This window comes from Myxocyprinus asiaticus, chromosome 1 (assembly GCF_019703515.2).
Source record: "Myxocyprinus asiaticus isolate MX2 ecotype Aquarium Trade chromosome 1, UBuf_Myxa_2, whole genome shotgun sequence".
In the NCBI taxonomy this organism is placed as follows: domain Eukaryota; kingdom Metazoa; phylum Chordata; class Actinopteri; order Cypriniformes; family Catostomidae; genus Myxocyprinus; species Myxocyprinus asiaticus.
This window is the reverse complement of record NC_059344.1, coordinates 2,194,309-2,214,855: the sequence shown is the minus strand read 5'-3', so window position 1 is coordinate 2,214,855 and position 20,547 is coordinate 2,194,309. Positions and strand designations below refer to the sequence as shown.

The 20,547-nt window shown below is 43.9% G+C and overlaps 1 protein-coding gene across 1 annotated transcript in view; it reads left to right on the top strand.

The window, feature by feature from the left end:
* LOC127442107 (NACHT, LRR and PYD domains-containing protein 1 homolog) overlaps nucleotides 1-20,547 on the top strand; it is a 53,007-nt gene that overhangs the window by 17,526 nt on the left and 14,934 nt on the right. Inside the window, exon 3 of the mRNA XM_051699904.1 lies at nucleotides 7,253-7,399. Within this exon, the coding sequence (XP_051555864.1) occupies nucleotides 7,253-7,399 (147 nt within the window). The remainder of the gene's footprint in view (nucleotides 1-7,252; nucleotides 7,400-20,547) is intronic.

Genomic DNA, 20,547 nt, shown 5'->3' with positions numbered 1-20,547 from the left:
CTGATGAGGGAGAAGGTTGCGGCACCAGTGAAACAACTTCAGAGGCTCCTGGGGTATATGGCATACTCTGCGGTGATTCTCCCCCTCGGGTTGATGCATATGAAACTGCTTGAGCACTGGCTACAGACTCGAGTCCCGAGGTGGGCATGGCACCACAACACCCGGCGTGTGACCATCACACAACAGTGGCATCAGACTTTCAGCCCTTGGTCGGACCTGGCATTTCTATGGGCAGATGTTCCCCTAGAGCAGGTCTCAAGGCACATCGTAGTCATGAAAGATGCCTCGAACTCAGGCTGGGGCGCCGTGTGCAACGGACAGGCAGTGTCGGGGCTCTGGACAGGGCCCCAACTCCAATAGTACATCAACTGCTCAGAGTTGTTGGTGGTATTGCTGGCCCTGATGAGGCTTCGACCATTGATTCAGGGCAAGCTTGTGTTGGTCAGAATCAACAACACAGTGACCGTGACATACATAAGCCGCCAAGGCGGCATACACTCGCTTTGCATGTCACAACCCGCTCACTGCCTCCTCCTTTGGAGTCAGCAGACATTGAAGTCTCTGTGAGCCACTCACCTCCCGGGAGTCCTCAACCGTGCAGCAGATGCGCTCTCACAGCAGGTAACGCTCTGTGGGGAGTGGAGAATCCACCCCATGCAGTCCAGCTGATTTGGGAGAGATCAAGAGTCCTCAAACTGCCTCCTTTGGTACTCCCTCTCCGAGGCCCCTCTCAGCACGGATGCCTTGGCACACAGCTGGCAAGTATGCATTTCCTCCTGTGAGCCTCATTGCATAGACTGTGCAAAGTCAGGGAGGACGAGCACCAAGTCCTGTTTGTTGCATCGTACTGGCCCAACCGGACTTGGTTCTTGGATCTGATGCTCCTGGCAGTAGCACCTCCCTGGTGCATTCCCTTGAGGCAGGACCTTCTCACTCAGGGGCAGGGCACGCTCCAGCACCCATGGCCGGACCTCTGGAATCTCCTTGTCTGGCTCCTGAATGGGACCTAGCGGGTCTTCCACCAGTGGTGGTAAACATGATCACTCAGGCCAGAGCCCCCTCTATGAGGTGGCTGTATGCCTTGAAGTGGCATATCTTCACAAACTGGTGTTCTTCCCGTGGGGAAGACTCACAGCGATGCGCCATCGGGTCTGTACTGTCTTTCCTTCAGGAAGGGCTGAAGAGACAGCTGTCTCCCTCTACCCTGAAAGTGTACATGGCATAGCAGCTTACCACAATACACTGGACGGGAGACCCTCACGACAGCACAACCTGATCAACAGGTTCCTCAAGGGTGTGAGGAGGTTGAATCCTCCTAGAACGTGCCTGATTCCCTCTTGGGATCTCTCTGTGGTCCTACCTGCCCTACAGAGAGTCCCCTTTGAGCCCCTGGAGCAGGCCGAGCTCAGCACTTTGTCCCTGAAGATGGCCCTCCTGGTGGCGCTCACTTTCATCAAGATGGTGGGGCACCTGCAGGTGCTCTCTGTTACCAGCGAATGCCTGGAGTTTGGGCGGGCGCACTCTCATGTGATATTGAGACCCCAGCCTGGTTACGTGCCCAAAGTTCCCACCACTCCTTTACGGGACCAGGTGGTGAACCTGCAAGTGCTCCCTTCAGAGGAGGAAGACCCAGCCTTGTTGTTGCTGTGTCCAGTTCACACCCTGTGAATCTATCTGGACCGCACACAGAGCTTTAGATGCTCGGAGCAGCTCTTTGTCTGTTTTGGAGGACAGCAGAAGGGGAAAGCTGTCTCCAAGCAGAGGCTAGCCAATTGGATTGTGGATGCCATTTCTCTCGCATACCAATCTCGGGACTTGCCATGCCCCTTGGGAGTCTGGGCACACTCCACTAGAGGTGTTGCATCCTCCTGGGCACTGGCAAGGGGGGCCTCTCTAGCAGACATATGCAGAGCTGCGGGTTGGACTACACCCAATACCTTTGCGAGGTTTTATAACCTATGCATAGACCCAGTTTCGACCTGAGTGTTATGCGGTAACAGCAGGTAGACCGGGCGGCCAGTTGGGTGTACTGCTTGCATTGCAACCTTCCCCTTTTTCAAAGGTGATAATGTGCGCCTTTTTGTCCACAACAGTTCCCCGTATCAGTGAACCCCGGACGCCTCTCTAATTCTTAAACACTTTTCAGTGACTAATTCGGTGGAGGGGTAACGGCACCAGGCCCAGTTCTCGTGGTATGCCCCTTTCCAGGTGAGCCCGTGTGCTCGGGCTCAGTGCTCTATGCGTGGTTATTCCCCCTTGGTAATCCCATATGATGAGTTTCCACTGTTCGGTTTCCCCTTAGGTGAACCCTGTGTTTCCCCTCGCCAGAGCTTTCTCTGCCTCGGCCACTGTGGCTGCGTACCCTCTCTGTGGATAGGGTCCTCCGGTGGCTGAACTGGCCACTGACATGGCCAGGACTCTCTATCGGCTCCTCAGCATAAATCTGAATGAATGGTGCACACCATCTCCTTTTATACCCATATGTGTGGGGCAGAGAGTGCCATGCAAATTCCACTCGCCAATTCTCATTGGCCTTTTCTACTTTAAGAAAAGGTGATTGGGGCTCTCAAGATCGAACCCCTAGTGTCACTACATCAACACAACATCTCGTTCCCTCCATCAGGGAACAGAGGTTACATCAGTAACCAAGATGTTTTCCAAACTCGGGTGCGCACCAACAAACCGCACCCGGGTTCGCTTGAAAAGGTGGTCTGGGGTATGGTTCATGTGAACTACAGTACGGTTCGCTGCTGATATGAACATAATCATACTAAATCACGTAAGTGAACCACATGTGATGACATATAATTTGCGTATTTGCAGACTTCCGATCACAATTATTATGGTATAATGCATTTTTCCTACCTGCTTGTGTCCAAATACACCTTCAGAGAGCAACTCATATTCATTGCATCTCTTACAATGCATCCTCGGGCTCTCAGCAGACTAATGCTAATATTCATCACATCATTGCACATTCAATGCATCTGCTGGAGACAAACAGTGTTGTTCTGTGCATGGCAAATTTTCATGGTAAATCCAAAGAGACAAACTTTAACACTTCATTGAACATAGTGACATCTTCTCGAGTTGTTACCTAGATACAGTGGTAAACAGATGCCGCTTGTAGTCACGTTGATGATGTAATCGGACCGCGGCTCGGACCCAAAAAATATGATGTGAAGAGAGACCAGTGGGGGCAGGGGGAGTAAACGAACTCGGGTTCTGTCCAAGCAATTGAACCAAGTGTGAAAGCACCCTTAGCATCTCTCAGGACAGGCTGGAGACTCAGAATAAAGATGTGGCTGTTGAAAGGTACATTTATAACTCACTCATGAGGAGCTTGCAAATTGGCACCTTTCTGTTCCAGTGTTTTGACTGGCTGTTGGAATCAGAGGTGGCCCATCCTTTCTCCGCTCATTTGCATAGTCTAAACTTCACAGTTTGAAAAGTGTCTTTAAGGTTTTACCTATAAACTGCTTACTTTCCAAATCATCTCCAAAATACTCTTGGCATTGTGAAGAATGCGTAGAGTCCAAACATGGTGCTGAAAGGTTGAACTATCACCAGTGTGTTCATTTACACAGTAAAAGCTACATTTGTGTTAAATTTTGTTTCACAAATAGATGTTATTATACCATTTTCTGAATGGATATGGAGTGGATTTGATGCAGTTTTGTGTGCATTTTAGGAGTAAAACTCTGTATATGAAAACTCTTATTGGAGCATCTCTTTGTTTAAGTTGCTCCAGCTAAATGGCCAGGCCATTCATCAAAACCAGTTTGATGGTCCTGAGACATTTTGTGGCCGTTCACACCTAGGTCTTAGGATTGAGAGTCAGGAAGTGAAAAAAAGGGTATCCAGTGATGAGGTCAACTGCTCTGCAGGGCCCTTTGTCTATCAAAAAGATGCCTGGAAATTGACTTTTCAGTCTTATCTGATGGTAAAAGGCATTTGTTTATGTAAGACTTGATCACATCAGAAACCTGATCACATTAATGTGAAGATCCATCCCCTGTAGTGGATGAAAGAGCTTTGCAATGCCTTTATCTTTATGCCATCTACTACATACTGTATGTATGTGTAACACTTCTCAGTGGAAGGAGGAGGTGAGAAGCAGATTTCCTGGTTCAGGTAAGCGTTTATTTTCCTCAATGCAGCAAATACAGTCTTTCAAGGCTTTTATGCTGTTCAATAACTCAGTCTAAAAAAATCCACAAGCTACTTCACAAAATAAACTCTCAACTTTGCAATAATAACTCTTGGCTTCACAATCCGTACCCAGGCTCTCTCTCTCATCTACCTGCAGTGTGGCTCTATTTATGCCGCTCTTCCCGTGCTCACTGAAATTAGAGACAGGTGTTAGACATAATTTAACTCAGGTGTAAGCGCCCTTACCGCTTTCTCTCTCTCTGGAGAGATGCTTGACCATGCCCCTGCTGCCACAGTATGCTATGCTTTATAGTGTGTGTGTGTGTGTGTGTGTGTGTGTGTGTGTGTGTGTATATATGTGTATATATATATATATATATATATATATATATATATATATATTACACATAGATGAGCCAAAACATTATGACCACTCACAGGTGAAACAAATAATGTTGATGATCTCCTAACAAGGCCACATATCAAGATCTGGGTAGATTAGATGGTAAGAGAACAATCAGTTCTCATAGATAACATGTTTAATTCAGGAGAAATGGGCAGGAGTATAGACCTGAGCGACAATGACAAGGGCCAAATTGTTATAGACAGATGACTGGGTCAGAGCATCTCTGAAATGGCAAGGCTTGTGTGGTGCTCCCAGTCAGCAGTGGTGAGTACCTACCAACAGTGGTCTGGGGAGGGACAAACCACAAACCAGTGACAGGGTGTTGTGTGCCCAAGGCTCATTGATGTGCGAGGGGAATGAAGGCTATCCCTTCTGGTCTGAACCGACAGAAGGTCTACTGTGGCACAAGTCACAGAAAATTTTAATGATGGTTATCGGAGGAATGGGTCACAAAACACAGAATGTCACAACACCTGCTGCGTAGCGGCAGCCCATTCAGAGTTCCCATGATGATACCTGTCCACCGTCAAAAGTGCCTACAATGGTCACACGAGCATCGGAACTGGACCTTGGAGCAGTGGAAAGAGGTTGCCTTGTCTGATGAGTCCCGTTTTCTTTTACATCAAGTGGATGGCCATGTGCGTATGCATTGTTTACCTGGTGAAGTGATGGCATCAGGATGCACTGCTAGAAGACAACAAGCCAGTGGAGGGAGTGTGATGCTCTAGGCAATGTTCTGCTGGGAAACCCTTTCAAGTGGACATCAGTTTGACATGTGCCACCTACCTAAACATTGTTGCACACCAGGTACACCCCTTCATAGCAATGGTATTTCCTGATGGCAGTGGCCTCTTTCAGAAAGATAATGCACCCTGCCACATTGCACACATTGTTAGGGAATGGTTTGAGGAACATGATGGAGTGTTCAAGGTGTTGCCCTGGCCTCCAAATTCCCCAGATCTCAGTACTAGTAATGGTATTAACTAGTAATACCAATTTACATTTTAAAAACACATCCATGCATGAAAGCCAGAACTTGAAATGTTTTATGAATGAACATCTCCCAAACAGACATTCAAAAATCATAATTTTTCATATGAATCTACCAAGGAGGTCTATAATACCTGGAAAAATCTATCTAATAATATTTGCAATTTAAATGTTGCTTGCAATAAATTTCATTTCATCAGGGTACACGGTTATGCTGCGTTCCATTCAAGATGGATATGGGATATTCCTGCTTGATATCTCCGACCATAACTGCATTCCATTCCCCGATATTCAGAACTGCAATGCTCCCGTTAGCTTAGCAGGGGTTTGACTTTCATTAGAGATGTCTCCTAGCAACCCAACTGATAAACAATGCTGCAGCGCTATCATTTGTGCTTCAGGTGCATGATTATCAAAAAAGATTATAATTTACCATGTTATATACACCTATTTCTGCAAGCGTTTGTTAAACAAGCTTTGGAAACAAACTCATTTATCGATATTGCTTAATAAAGTGAATGTTTATCACTTACTCCCTGAGTGTTGACAAGTTTGTGTGACATCATGCACCTGCATCTTGGCAAAATTGGAGTTGAGAATTTCTGCACGAGCCTACAAGTTGTAATTCTGACTTAAAGATGCATTCCATTGCATGTTTCCTAGTAGGAAATTGTAAAATCCGACTTTCCGAGTTAAATGGAACGCAGTACTCCTTTTCAAAACTTGATCCGACACTGAATGCTCAAGCAGCCTAATTTACACTTAGAAAACTCCTGATGTTGCTATAACAATGCAAAAAGCACGTACCAATTTGCTTGAAGTGAAAATCAGTCCTCCTTTCCTGTTTAATTAATCAATCATACGATCATGCAGAACATCTCAGATTTGTAAATCCATAAGGATCTCTTTCTCAATGGCAATATCAGCAGTGATGACAGCCGACTCGTCAGCAAGATCTCGCACTCTTCGCTTTCAAATTACAACTCTTAAAGCGTGATTGCGTCACTCAAGGCCAGCTAGAAGGCCTCCACCGAGACATATCCTAAAGATCACACCCACCAAGAACAAATAAATCAATCTGATTGGCTGATGAACCTGACAATCTGACTTTAGTTGCCCATTCATTTGCACGTTTGAGGGATTTTGAAGAAATTATGAAGGCCTGACGGGGTGGAACTCAAACTCACGTGCTGCTTTGGGCATGCGATTTGTGAAACGGCTGTCACGCTTTGCTTGACTTATCTGACTGGATAAACTTTTCGTTTTTTCTCTATTTGTTTGTAGATTAATTAAGAGTGGAAAGCGATTATAAATACAAAAATGTGATTGAGAATGAAAGGATGAAAAATATTTATTTATTTGGCATGTTAGGCCAGCAGAGAAGGCTTTGCTGGCCCTGAGAATTCGCCACTGTGGTGAGTTCTCCAAAAAGCTTGGAACATCCTATCTGCCAACAACCAAGAAAAACTGTGTCCAGGTGTACCTAGGAGAATTTGTGCTGTTTTAAAGGCAAAGGTGGTCACACCGTATATTGATTTAGCTTTTTTATGTTTACTGGACTTTGTATGACATTAAGTGATAAATGAAAACTATTTATGTCATTATTTTTGAAGACATCCTCACTATGCAACATTTTCACAAGTGCCTAAAACTTTTGCACAGTACTGTATATTGTATTTTATTTCTCACATTTCTTCTCTGTAGGCTGTTACAAAGAAAGAGGAAAAGATGAGAAGTGAATTTATCTTAAAACCAGAACCTCAGTGTAAGCTTCAGATGAATGGCTGGTTCACACTGAAGGCACTGGATCAGACAAAGACATCAGATTGTAATTCTGACATCACACCAAAGGTACCTTTTGATTTTGGTTAGAAATTATTTTGAACTTCATAGCTCCTTAAACGGATGCAACAGAACATGTTGGGTGGTGAAGGCTGAGCTTTAGGATCAGTGGTTTCCAGCAGAGTGGTTCAAGGTTTCTTACCAAGATTGCTTAGGGGTTGAAGTTGTCAATAACAGATTGAAATAATAATTATAATTGCTTCATCACCATTTGTCTTCAAGACAGGAACTTTCATCAGGAGTTTCTCCAGGTGAATGCTTTCTACATAGTCACTAAATAACAAATCCAGGCAGGGGCTGATTTTTATTTAAACAGTAACATTATTTAATTAAAATATTTTACAAATTACAAAAGCCTGTGCAGCGTGTTCAGACAGTACGGGTCTGATTTCTCTGATGATATAATGCATGAAACTGAAGATCAGTGAAGTTTAATTGGTCATCAAACACATTAAATATTCCAGGTGCCAGGTTGTCCAAAGGTGCGTTCTCAAAAGCATTGTTAGCGAACTATGGTTGCAAGTTCCATCGTCACCAACATAGTACAATGATTTGGTATTTTCCAAAACCAGTTCCAATGAGCATTCGCAAACAGCATCATAAAGTTGTGTGGTTGGAACTACAGTCCTTTGCCTGTGGTTAGAAGTATAGTTCCTTATTAATTTGCTGTATGGACATCATTTGACTTCGCTGAGGCTTCTATATCTTTCATTCCATATATATCTTCCATTTGGTCAACACTTTGACCATGCTCACATGCATTTAAGAAAATGACTTATACCAGGGTTTTGCAGAAAGTGGCATTCTGAGACATCATGCAAACGCAAATACAGCTGTTTAAGGGATTAAAGTCTGTTAAGAGAAAGTGTTTTAAGAGCATCGGGGGAACACTGAAGTATGATGTAGAGATGATGTATCTATCACATTACACAGTGCATGTAGCTTTCATGTCTTTAGCAGCTTTCTCACATTAAACGACTTTTTCATTTATGTTTAAATGAGCTTTTATAATTTAATATTCTCTTTTAATATATATTTAATAATCACATATTCAAGTTATATCTCCACCCCCTGCCTAACATCATTATCGACAGCTCTATATTGTTTAACCAATTTGGTTTGAACGATGGATGAGCGATTATAGTTACTTCGGTTTCGAGAAACAGTCATGACAAGCTTAATTTCTCCAACGATGAATCGTACTATAGTGGTGGAGGAGGGCCTCATCTACGAACTCTGAGATCTCCAAGAGTCGATCCAGCGGCAGAGATCACCAGAGTCGACTTTGAGCCTGCGTTTGGAGCTCCCCACCCCAGAGGCCCGTTGCAATATAGGGACGTCAGCGGAGAGACCTCAGGGGATATTCCATCCATCTATAGATCCCCTCCAGGTGACTGAGCAGCCGTGTGTGCCACGTGAGGAGCCCCGGAATACCAGCATATCAAGAGGGGGAGGATATAGAGTACTATCTTCGCTCTTTTGAGCACCTGGCAAAGACCTGGAGATGACCAGAGGAGGAATGGGCATGTCAATTGGTGCCATCACTCACCGGAAAGGCGCTGGAGACATACATCACCATAGATGAGGACAAGGCCATCATCTATGATGACCTGAGAGAGGCGCTGTTGGAGAAATTCAGTATTTCTGTGGAGAACTATCATCAATGCTTCAGGCAGACATTGACAACCCTGGGAGAGATACCCACCTAAACCTACCATCATCTAAAGGGGCTCTATTGTTGCTGGGTCAGACCAGAGCAATGCAGTAAGGATGAGATAGGAGAGACCATCATCCTAGGGCAGCTACTTCGGGTTCTGCCTTACGATGTACAGACCTGGGTGAGGGAATATGTGCCAATGGATGGACTGACAGCTGCCAAACTCACAACGCAGTACCAGAATGCATGTGAGGGAGGACTGCCATGTCAACAGTCATCAGATGCCAGAGGTAACAAGGTCGCTGAACGGGGAAATGAAGATAACACCTTTACTGGTACTAGCAAAGAACTGGTGTGTTTTTATTGCCAGCAACCAGGCCATAAAGCCTCTAATTGTCTAGTGTGTAAGCCTAAACTCACTAGTTTTTGTTATGTGCCATGAAAGGGTGACAATAGTGGAGATAGTACTGAACTTACTGCCCATTTCCATGATGTGATTGTTAATGGACAAACTTTGAAGGCCTTGGTAGACACAGGGAGCTCAATGTCCCTCATTAAGCACAGTCATGTCTCTGAAAAACTGATTGACTATTCCAATACCATTGCTATACAGTGTGTTCATGGTGACAGAAAAATGTATCCTATGACTGAGGTTATGGTCAATGTTAATGAACAGTTGTGTCTGATGAGCATTGGGGTGGTTGAAAGGTTACCTGCTGATATGGTGTTGGGATAGGATATGCCTGTGTTAAGTGACCTGTTGAATATATCTGATATGTGTCATGCTACGGCATATGCTGTGTCTTGCCCAGTGCTAACACGGGCCAAAACCAAAGTTGGTTTGCAGCCCCTGCCGGACTTAGACAATAGTCTGATCCAGGGCAGCAATAACTTCATCGGCAGCACCGACTGGAGAAGTATATGGGTACTCCCACATCTGAGGGTCTACTGAGGATTTGGAGGTCAGGGATTGGAAGATACCCAAAAATATTGCCCAATTACAGGCAGCTGATGTAACACTGAAGCCCTTGTTTGCCAAAAGGGCTTGGGGGGGGAGGCCAAAGTCATGATTATCAGAGTTGAAATGTATGTTGTGGAAAATGGTGTTCTGTATGTTGTCTGATGGTGTTAAATGTCTTGTTGTGCCTGAAAGTTGCAGGTCCCTCATTTTACATCTTGCACACATCATACCTTGGTCAGGACACCTAGCACACCAGAAAACACACCACAAAATTAGTTCCCATTTTTACTGGCCATCAGTGTACACAGTTGTGCTTACATACTGCTCCACATGCCCTGTCTGTCAGAAAACAAGTGCGGTACGCAGGTCGGCCTGAGCTCCGCTGTGTCCTTTACACGTGATCTCCTCTCCATACTAAAGGTTTGCCATGGATATACGTAGTGGGACCGCGGGAGAGAAGAATTACCAGCAAACAATACATTCCAGTTATATGTGACTACACGACCTGGTACCCAGAAGCCTTCCCTCTAAACACCATCACCACTGCCAAGGTAATCGGTGCACTTTTTCTGCTCTTTTCCAGAGTCGGCATCCCAGACGAGATCATTACCGATCAAGGCACCAACTTCACATCCTGACTCATGAAGCTACTCCATCAACAGCTTGGTATCACTCCCATTCAAACCAGTCCATATCACCCACAGACAGATGGATTTGTAGAAATGTTCAATCAAACTCTCAAAAACATGTTTAGAAAGTTTGTCAATGTCACCAGAAAGGACTGGGATAAATGGTTGCCTTTTCTGCTCTTAGTGTACCGAGAGGTGCCCCAAGCTTCTACAGGGTTTTGCCTTTGAGTTGGTGTATGGGTGGTCTGTTCAGGGCCCACTGGACCTGTTAAAGAAGAGCTGGGAGGTGCCAACACCATCTGCTGAGGGAGGGCAAGACATCATCCAGTATGTGCTGCAAATGAGAGACCATCTGTAGATGTACCAAGAACAGGCCAGAGAGAACCTCGAGAAACCCCCAAAAGCCCAGAAGTTGTGGTATGACCAGCATGCCCAAAACAGAGAATACCAGGCTGGACAGAAGGTGCTGCTGTTGCTGCTGTCATCTATGAGAAAGTTGTTGGCAAAGTGGCAAGGGCCGTACACCATTCTTAGGAAAATGGGACCAGTCACGTATGAGGTTCACCACCCAGACAAAGGAAAGGAGAGCCAAGTCTACCACATCAGCCTCATCAAGGAGTGGCGAGAGAGGATGCCTGTGGGGATGAAGGCCTTGATCACATGTAAGGTGGTCCCAGAAGATGAGGAAGATGATGACAGAGTGGATGATGAGGCTGTGAGACGTCCTCAGTCTGTGGTGAGTCTGAACCAACTGGAGAGGGGCCAAAGGGAGATGCTGGCAGAGATCTTTCCTGATTACCCTGAACTTTTCAGCCCCGAACCTGGGAGAACCAATGTGTGGGAGCACACCATCCACCTGACAGATCCTACACCTATTCGGCAGAGTCCGTACCGTGTCCCAGAAAGCCTTGTAGCCCCACTGAAAAAGGAGATTAATGTGATGAGAGACATGGGAGTAATTTAACCATCAACTAGAGCATGGAGTAGTCCGATTGTTTTGGTCCTGAACAAAGATGGATCGCTTAGGCTCTGTCTGGACTTCAGAAAGCTCAACACTGTCTCTCAGTTTGATGCTTACCCAATGCCCAGAATCAACGAGCTAGTTGAGAGGATTAGAAGAGCCAGGTACATCACCACATTGGACCTCTGTAAAGGGTACTGGCAGGTTCCGCATGAGAAGTCCAGAGAATGCTCCGCCTTCAGGACCCCGATAGGCCTATTCCAGTTCACAACTATGCCGTTTGGGTTACATGGGGCACCAGCGACATTCCAGCGGCTCATGGATCGTGTTCACAAAAACTGCGAGGACTACTGTGCCACTTATCTGGAGGATGTTGGTCGAGGTTAGTCAACCCAGCACTGCAAGATGTAGTTGTTGCTGTCCTCCGTCTCTCCATAGAGGAGAGAGAGAACCTTAACGGCTACAATATTAGTCGTTGTGATGAAGCATTGCAGGAACTAGTTGATTATGTCAACAACCCGGCTTATATGGAAGACCACGGTAAGGAGTGTCCATGCATTCATGGAAACGCTACCGACTGGTACACGAAACCGCTACTCAGCTCTGTGTAAAGCCCTACGCGAGGAGTATTCGCTGTATATCGACGAAGCCTCTGCTACAATAGCTGCTTTCGCTGTCACCCAGAAGACGCACGAGCCTCTGCGTGAGTATTACAGACACCTGAGAACCACGTACTTCCAAGGAAGTAACGAATCAGGCCTGGAGGAGGAACGAGGTTTCAAGTCTCTTTTCCTTCACAACCTCCACGAGTGCGTGCGATATGACGTCACAATGCACTGCAGAATGAGCAACCCCACCATGCAGGAAATCAGAATATACGTGCAACTGGCATGGGAGACATGCGTGCGCCCTGCCCAAGGGCACGAAGGTGACACCAGAGCCCTGGGGATCCAAGCCTCAGAATATGCAGACCTAGCACTTGAAGGCAACGAAATGCCTCACGTTAAGGTGAATGCTAGAACGGGACCCCAGAGGCGCCTATCACCCCGCCAGCAGGGTAGACAACAGAACCAGGGGGGTGGTGATCAGACACACCCCCAGGGTCATGGCAGGCCTGAACAACAAAACATTCACCGGCCGAAAAGAAATGCACGTTTCGAATCCCCTCAGAGAACAAGATTTGAGAGAGGAAATGGAGGATATAAGGAGACCCTTGACTGAGTTACTAACTAAGCTTGACGTGCTCCGTTGTTCACCAGGTCCGTCGACCTCCTCAAAGGAACACAGCACTGAAATCCCATCAGTATGACTAGACGATGTACCCCCTCCCGTTAACGCAAAAGTTTACTTTGTAGGTCGGGAAAAGGGGAACAGTGTCCAAGTTGCTCCCCTAAACAGTCACTCCTAATATGCCACACCCTCCTTTTCTGACCTTCTTGGGTGATCTGTACCGTAAGGGCAATGCCTGACACATGGGTCATTCCGCTCCCACACACTACTCGACACCGTTTCCGAAATAGTCTAATGGGTTCCAACACCTTCGCAGAGGTGGCTAGAGCAAAGCTCTCCCTTGGCAAACCATTATAGATGGAGACCTGCAACGTAAGCATCACAAGCTACATGCAAGATAGGTCATCTATCACAAAACGGGCCTGGATTGACACCTTTCAAGGGATGATGCTAATAGACCCTGTTTACATATGTCCCATTAATACGGAACCACTGTTAGTTGGCCAGGACCTACTGAACTGATTGGCTCCACTCATTGACTGCCGTCGTGGACACATGTGGGCTCAGGTTGACATATCGAGACCACTTGGTCCAAACAACAGTTCGCCAGCTTCAGATGCACACATCGCCATCTTCCAAAAATCCAGCAGAGACGACGACTTCAATAAGAACAATTACAGGGCCTGGGTAAAACCGTTCAGGGTACTATAGTCACTGTAAATTTGCAATCCATTCTTATCAATAACACTTTGCACGCTTTAGGGACTTTGTCAGAGAAAACAACTTATGGGTGTATCGTTAGAGATCTAATGCAGGACCTCCTCAGGGAAATTAGCTCCTCAGTTAACAGTCTGAGTGATGGAAGGATTCCAGCTTACCTGGTCTCCCTAGACCTTGTTGAACAAATCCTTAGATCTGCTACTATCTCCATTGTGCAACCTTCACAGATACACATGGCATATAGTTTTGGCATTGAAATTCCAATCCATGTAAATCCTCAGAACCTCAAAACAGGATTTATCCTCAATCTTCCATCATAGGCTGAATATATACAGACTAAAGTCTATATTTAATGTTGGTTTTCAGAGAGGTAATGCACACATTCACCTCAAAACACCAACAACACTCGCCTACCATGATGAGGACCCCTCGCTCTACCTTATCCCTAACCTCAACATGTGTACCAAGACAAAGTACATTCATTGGGTTTGTCAAAACGCAACCCCTTTGTTAGAGAGGTGACTAACTACCTCTGTGGCCTAAGAGCCGAATTCCCTGAACAAGTGTCTTGGTAGCATGTCCATCAAAGATGAAGGAACAGAGACAAAGGTAGAGTGAGCAGGCAATCGCTGGCTCGTTAACACACCAGCCATTGAAGTCCCAATGTCATACGACTGCCATGATACAGCCACTAAACTAAGGCTACCAAACCAAACGGTGTTCTTAATGGTTCCCCAAGGGGCCACCATGCACATTGACAATATTGTCCTCCATCTCAACATCGACAAAATGATGCAGAAACTGAGATCATGGACGCATTTAGAGGTCACAGCCTCACCGTTGATGACACCCTTCGACAGCAGCTTCAGGCTGAAGGGATGAAATTAGTGAAGTTCAGTCTCAAACCGACTGGCTTGACCACTATATTTCCTAGTCACATTAGCAGATCGTCATCTTACCAAGAACACCCTATCAGTTTGGTTGCCCTCTGGCTCCTCCTTAGTGGTTGGATCATCATCGTAATTATTGCACACACCATATACAGGTACATTCAACACCTACAGGCCAGACTGGACTCACTTCTCATACAGCCGCGTTTTACACACCAGACTGAGCCCATCCCACAGGTTAACCCCATCATTTCCAAGGATAAGCCTTTTAACCTTTAACCCTCCTTTCCTCTAACATTTTGTTCCTAGTAACCAATGTCAGGTTCTACTTTGATTTTGTGTTATGACCAAAGAACAACAAAGGATTGTGTTATGGTTAATGCTGTGCCTTCCAATAACTTGAAATGTTTGTGTGATTTAATGTAGTTTTAGATTTAGCTAGAAGTTCTATGCCCAGATGTACCTCAATCTCTGTCCAGACGATAAAGCCTCTGTGAACTCTAATGAACTGCATGGACTGTGCAACCATTTTCTTTCCTATCAGGAATACATGGATGGCGTAACCCACAGGTTACTTTGAACCGACAAGAACTGTTCGGCCCTTCAGTTGTTCTAAAGATGCTGGACAACAACCAACTCTTCAGAACAAAGGGGGGAATGTTGGGCCTCATGTATTCAGATAGAAGACAAAGGCAGGCCTAACACAGTCCTAAAAACCTAACTCAAGCCCCCACATTCCAAGTTGTAAATCTTACTTATAAAAATCGTGCCAAAATCAAACAAAGGGAGTCCAAAACAGACTACAAATCCATGAAGCCTTGCTCACTAAAGGATCAAACTCTCAACTCCTATTGGATGAGGCACACAACAGAATGTCACCTCAAACCATGACATCATCAGGAGTTGAAATACCACTGAAATGCTTTCGAGATTTGCTTCCAGCAACTTTGCTTGTAGTGTGTGGACGCAGTTCAATGCTGCTCTCACGTGCAACCTCGTGGCACAAGGAAGTAACATCCGACTTGAAACTGTAGCCATACAATCTCCATCTCGCTGGACGAGTTGAGATTACTCTGTGTTCAACAGAACACTCTAACCGAGCAATTCGCATCTTCATCTGTTTGCCTACAGAAGTGAAGAAATTAAAGATTTCTCTTCCATCTTCAATCAAGTCTACATTTCTGAGTTCTCCGCCAGCCCGCTGAGAATCAACAGCCGTACCACCCGCTGACAGAGCGAGGAAACGGCCTCCTGTCATCACCCGAGCCTCAAGGAACCGGGTCAGAGTTAAAGGATGGAGGAAAACACATTCTACCTGTGTCCTCATGCGATTCAAGTAAGAGGTTTACGTCTGGGCAGAGATAGAATATTATAGTGTGCTATTCTTGTGTTTCAAGATTTTTGCTTGTACAGTTTACGGACCGCCATGTCCGCTCATTATTAATACTCAGGGTATTAATTATCACAAATTTGTTTTGCTGTATTGTGGTCCAACCAAATTGGATTGTTGTGCAATTTCGCCATCGCGGGTGAGACAGCAACTGAGTTCATCCATTAAAGAGTCAAATAAAGCGGGACTTTTACGAGCCGTCCACCGTGTCTCTGAGTGATAAACTGACAGCTGTTTTCTCTCCCACGATCGTGAAATCGGCTTTAGGGCTGTCATCTCTCTCTCTCTCTCTCTCGTACTAACTGCACAAGCACACCCACACACACACACACACCTTATGTGTTATAGAATTATTTTTATTTCCTTATCTAATCATATCACTGTTTAGTTTGTAGTTGTAAGTCAGAAGTTTATTGACTGCATTGTATTAATTATTAATTGATATTACTGCATAAATAAACTTTGTTTATATTACAAAGAAAAGTGTTTTGGTTTGTTTTGCATACACCTGTGTCATGCTGACGGGATGTCAGTGCTCGGATTCAAACCTTCATTCATTGTTTTTTTTTTTCCTGAAAATCGATATTATACAGATGTCGATTTTCCTAAGGAAACAATCTAATATTGAGACTGTTTTACTATTTGTTTATTAGTCCCTGATTTCAGGGTGGTGCCCCGTCAATGTTAATCCTTATTAATATTCTACTGATTTTTGATAATTATCTTTGATGATTGAATTTGAATGATCAATAAGCTAGTGTTAATTTTAATTAATGTTTCATCGATGTTAACAGTTAACAATTATCTTTGATAATTTTTGAATTAAAGGATTAAAAAAGCTAACATTGATTCTCATCAATGTTCTATTGATTTTAATAATTTATAATTATCTTTGATAATTATTAATTATCACTAATAACCAAACTTGCTCCTAAACTTAGCACACTACATTTACTGGAGCCCCATATGAGGTTTTAATGAGTTTGATTCAATTAATTATTTAAATATTAATTAATAACTAAAGAAATAATTATTAATTATTTCTGATAGTAACACTGTCTAAATGTGAGTGGGCAAGGCTAGAGACCTGTTACCTGGGGTTCCAAATTGAAACCCCAAATTGACAAGGTCGAAGCGGCACACAACTGTCCTCGACCCCGCACCAAGGAGGAGGTACACTCTTTCCAAGGGCTAGTTAGATGGTACAGATGTTTCATACAGGCCTTCACACAGTTAAAACATCATCTGTGCACATCTCCAGTCCTGAGGAGCCCTGACTTCACTAAAAGATTCTTAGTTCAGGTGGATGCCTCCGCCAAGGGGATTGGAGCAGTGTTGGCTCAAGGGGATGTTTGCCAAGAGCAACCCATCCTTTACCTTAGCCTTAAACTTCTGCCCAAGAGACCCATTATTCCACCATCAAAAAGGAAGGCCTAGCCATTAAGTGGGCACTGGACAGCCTCTGGTATTATCTGTTGGAAGGGAATTTGACCTTGAGACAGACCACAGAGGACTTACCTGGATACATACCATGAAAGACCATAATGCCTGGGTGACTCGCTGGTACCTTTCCCTGCAGCCGTTCCAACTTAAGGTCTGTCACAGAGCCGGGAGGTGTAATGTCACAGCAGACTTTCTGTCACAATTTCCCAAGCTTCGTCAATCCAGGAGAGGAGGGAGGTAATGTGAAAGAGGTCTCTGGCTGGGACAGCACTAACAATCCCGGCCCATCTAGTTATCTACTCATCATCTACTCACACACTTACAGTTGTTTAACGTTTCCCTCAGGAGCACACTTGGGACTGCGCTACTGCTCTATTTTCATACACGCATACACTCCCATTATACATCGCTTTTCACTGCTAATTTGCCATCCCAATAACCACATGCACTCACCAGATAAGTGAATCACAACATCTTTATTTACTCATCAGTATATTTGTTAGTCTGTGTCTTTGTGCTGTGGATTGTCCATCTTGTAGCATTTTCTGGGTTCAGTCCGCCGAGAGTACGGAAGTGCGAGGGGCAAAACGCAGGCAGCGCATAGCGAGACCTTAAATCAGAGTTTCCCGCACCGCGCTTGTGTGATGTCTCTGGCGGCTGGACTGTCCTATGTGTTTATGTGTCTGGGGGAAAAGGGGAACATTCCTGTTGTTAATTTATGGAGAATAACAATTGAGAGTGTGGAAAATATGGATATTCATAATATATTTATATTATGTTTATTGTATTATATATGTATATGTATATATTGATGTTTACTTACCTTTTTTGAAAAAGGTTGATCTACTGATACTTACCTAATATTTACCATACAATGGTTTGTCCCCAGTGGGTGAAGCCTCCGCTTTATATGTGTGGCTCTCTCTCACATTGGGGTCTCTTTTGAGAGGAGTAAGATGTGCAAGAGTGGTGCCATTTTTCCAAGTAGTGTGTTTGTGTTCTTTTGTGTAGAAGGAAATCCAGCCAAGAGCCGTGTATATATTTTTGGAAATATTTTTGTGCACTTTTGGGGACTGATCGGGAAAAATGGACATTGTAAATAAACATCCTTGTACTGACGTGCTATTGTGGTTGAGCCATCATTCTTGTGCTGATATTTTTACCAACACGCCACATCATAGGAGGTTAAGCAGTAAGTTACGTTGTTTTATGTGAAACGCACCCCTGGTTGGTTTTAGTATTGCTAAACCCATTTGTGATGTTGTAGTCAACTGATGGGTTGACTGGGATCACAAGTGAAAGAGTTTAAGGCACCATTCCTTCATCCAGGCTGAGATGTTGGATTTTGATGTCTTAAAAAAAAAAAACAGCATTCACTGTCAGAGTTAATGGATTTATGTACTTTGGCATTATTTTTTATTATTTTTACCTTGATTGATTTCAACTGGCAGCATTTCACAAAATTTCTAGGGTATGACTCATTTTTCCCTGGCCATACCACACCGACATATTAGAGTAAAGTTACCATAAAAGCACATTACATATGTATAAAAATATGTGCAAAAACCACAATACTACTGTATAAGAATGCACAGATACAGACTTAAACATAACAGCAATACAGAAAGCAATAAAAACACTTTTGCACCATGTGAATGGTCCGTGTAATGCCTTACAGTTCATTTTTCAGACCATACCAATCCAAATACTGTACAAAAATAGAAAAACGATTTGAAACTTTCATTATTAATTTTCCGGTCAATTCATGAATGGATAATTGACTTTTTCCTCTCCTTTTCTTCAATTTTACTTTTTCTAAATTGTAACTTCAGAAAATATTTTTAAAATAAATGACTTATCACCAATATTCTCATTTTAAATTTTTTGCGTCTTGCAATTTGCGCTGTTGGCTGTACCATTATCACGGGAGTGTGGTTTGGAGAACAGACTGCTTATTAATGCATTGATGTTCAGAAGTAGTTTAAAAGGCTTCAGGGGTCGAAAACCTATGGCACGTGTACGTTTCACCATTGGCACACAGAGGGGTAATTATATTGGAACACGGGCAAGAGCGAGAGACTAGAGTAGATAAACCATTCATAGGAACCACAGAGTGGCAAGCGCATCTCTACACTTAGTGGGCCACGCAAGCATAACAGTTTTGGCTTTGCCTCGTTTGATCCCCACAGTGGAGTGGATGAATGGGGTTCAATCTCTCATCTGTTCTTATGTATTAAGGCATTTATAAGGAGCTTACCATTTACGATGTCAATTTCTGCTTGAATGAAATTAATTTCAACCGGAAGAAAACTGTCGCTCATAAATGGCAGAGTACCAACTGCTATTGCATTGAACAGCTCTGAATTTTGCTCTCCTCCTACTCTGACTCCAACGAATTACATTAATCTGTTCTCTTGGATCTAATTGGATTAATTGCCATTTGTAATTACCATTACAGCGGTCTATTAATTACGAACTGCCACTCATAATGTTTGGCCAGTCCAGCCAGCCACTATTGCATTAAAGAGACCCGAATTTTACACTTATCATTCCAAAATAATAACATTATTCTTATCGATCTGTTCTTATACATTAACGCCTTTACAAGAACTTGCAATTAATTTTTGGAATTCGGAGCTCTTCACTTGGCCAGCCTCTATGAAGCAGTTTTCTTCCCCTTAGTAATGAATATCATACAAGGATAAATTAATTTGCAAATAAGCTCTATACAAAGATCTTAATACCTTACAAAGGTCTTAATACATAAAAGGCTGGTGGATTGAATCATGTGATCCATCACTGGCGGCTTCTGCCAGCCTGGAGGTTTCTCGCTATTGCCCATTGTCAATAATTACCCCTCTGCATGCCAATGGTGGCACGTATGTGTGCCACAGGTTTCCTAATTCTGAACTTCCATGCATTAATAAGCAGTCTATTTCCTAAACCACAAAACTCTCCCTAAAAATCCTGTTCTCTCCACAGATACAGTATATTTTTTAGCAATAATGTATAAATCTGGCATGACTTCTGAGGTGAGGTTAAGTGTTTGTATGTGCTTCTGTAAAATAACAAATAAAAATATGTAATTGCCAAAAACCCAGTTAGAACTACACTACCCACAATCCTGATGCGAGATCCAATCATAGAAGTTGGCATTATGAAGAAAACAGAGCTCATCAGTGACCTCCTGCTACCAAAAATCAATGACGGACACTTCATGCCATTGTCATGTTCAATTTCAAATCTGTTCTATTAATAATTTAATTTATTTAATAA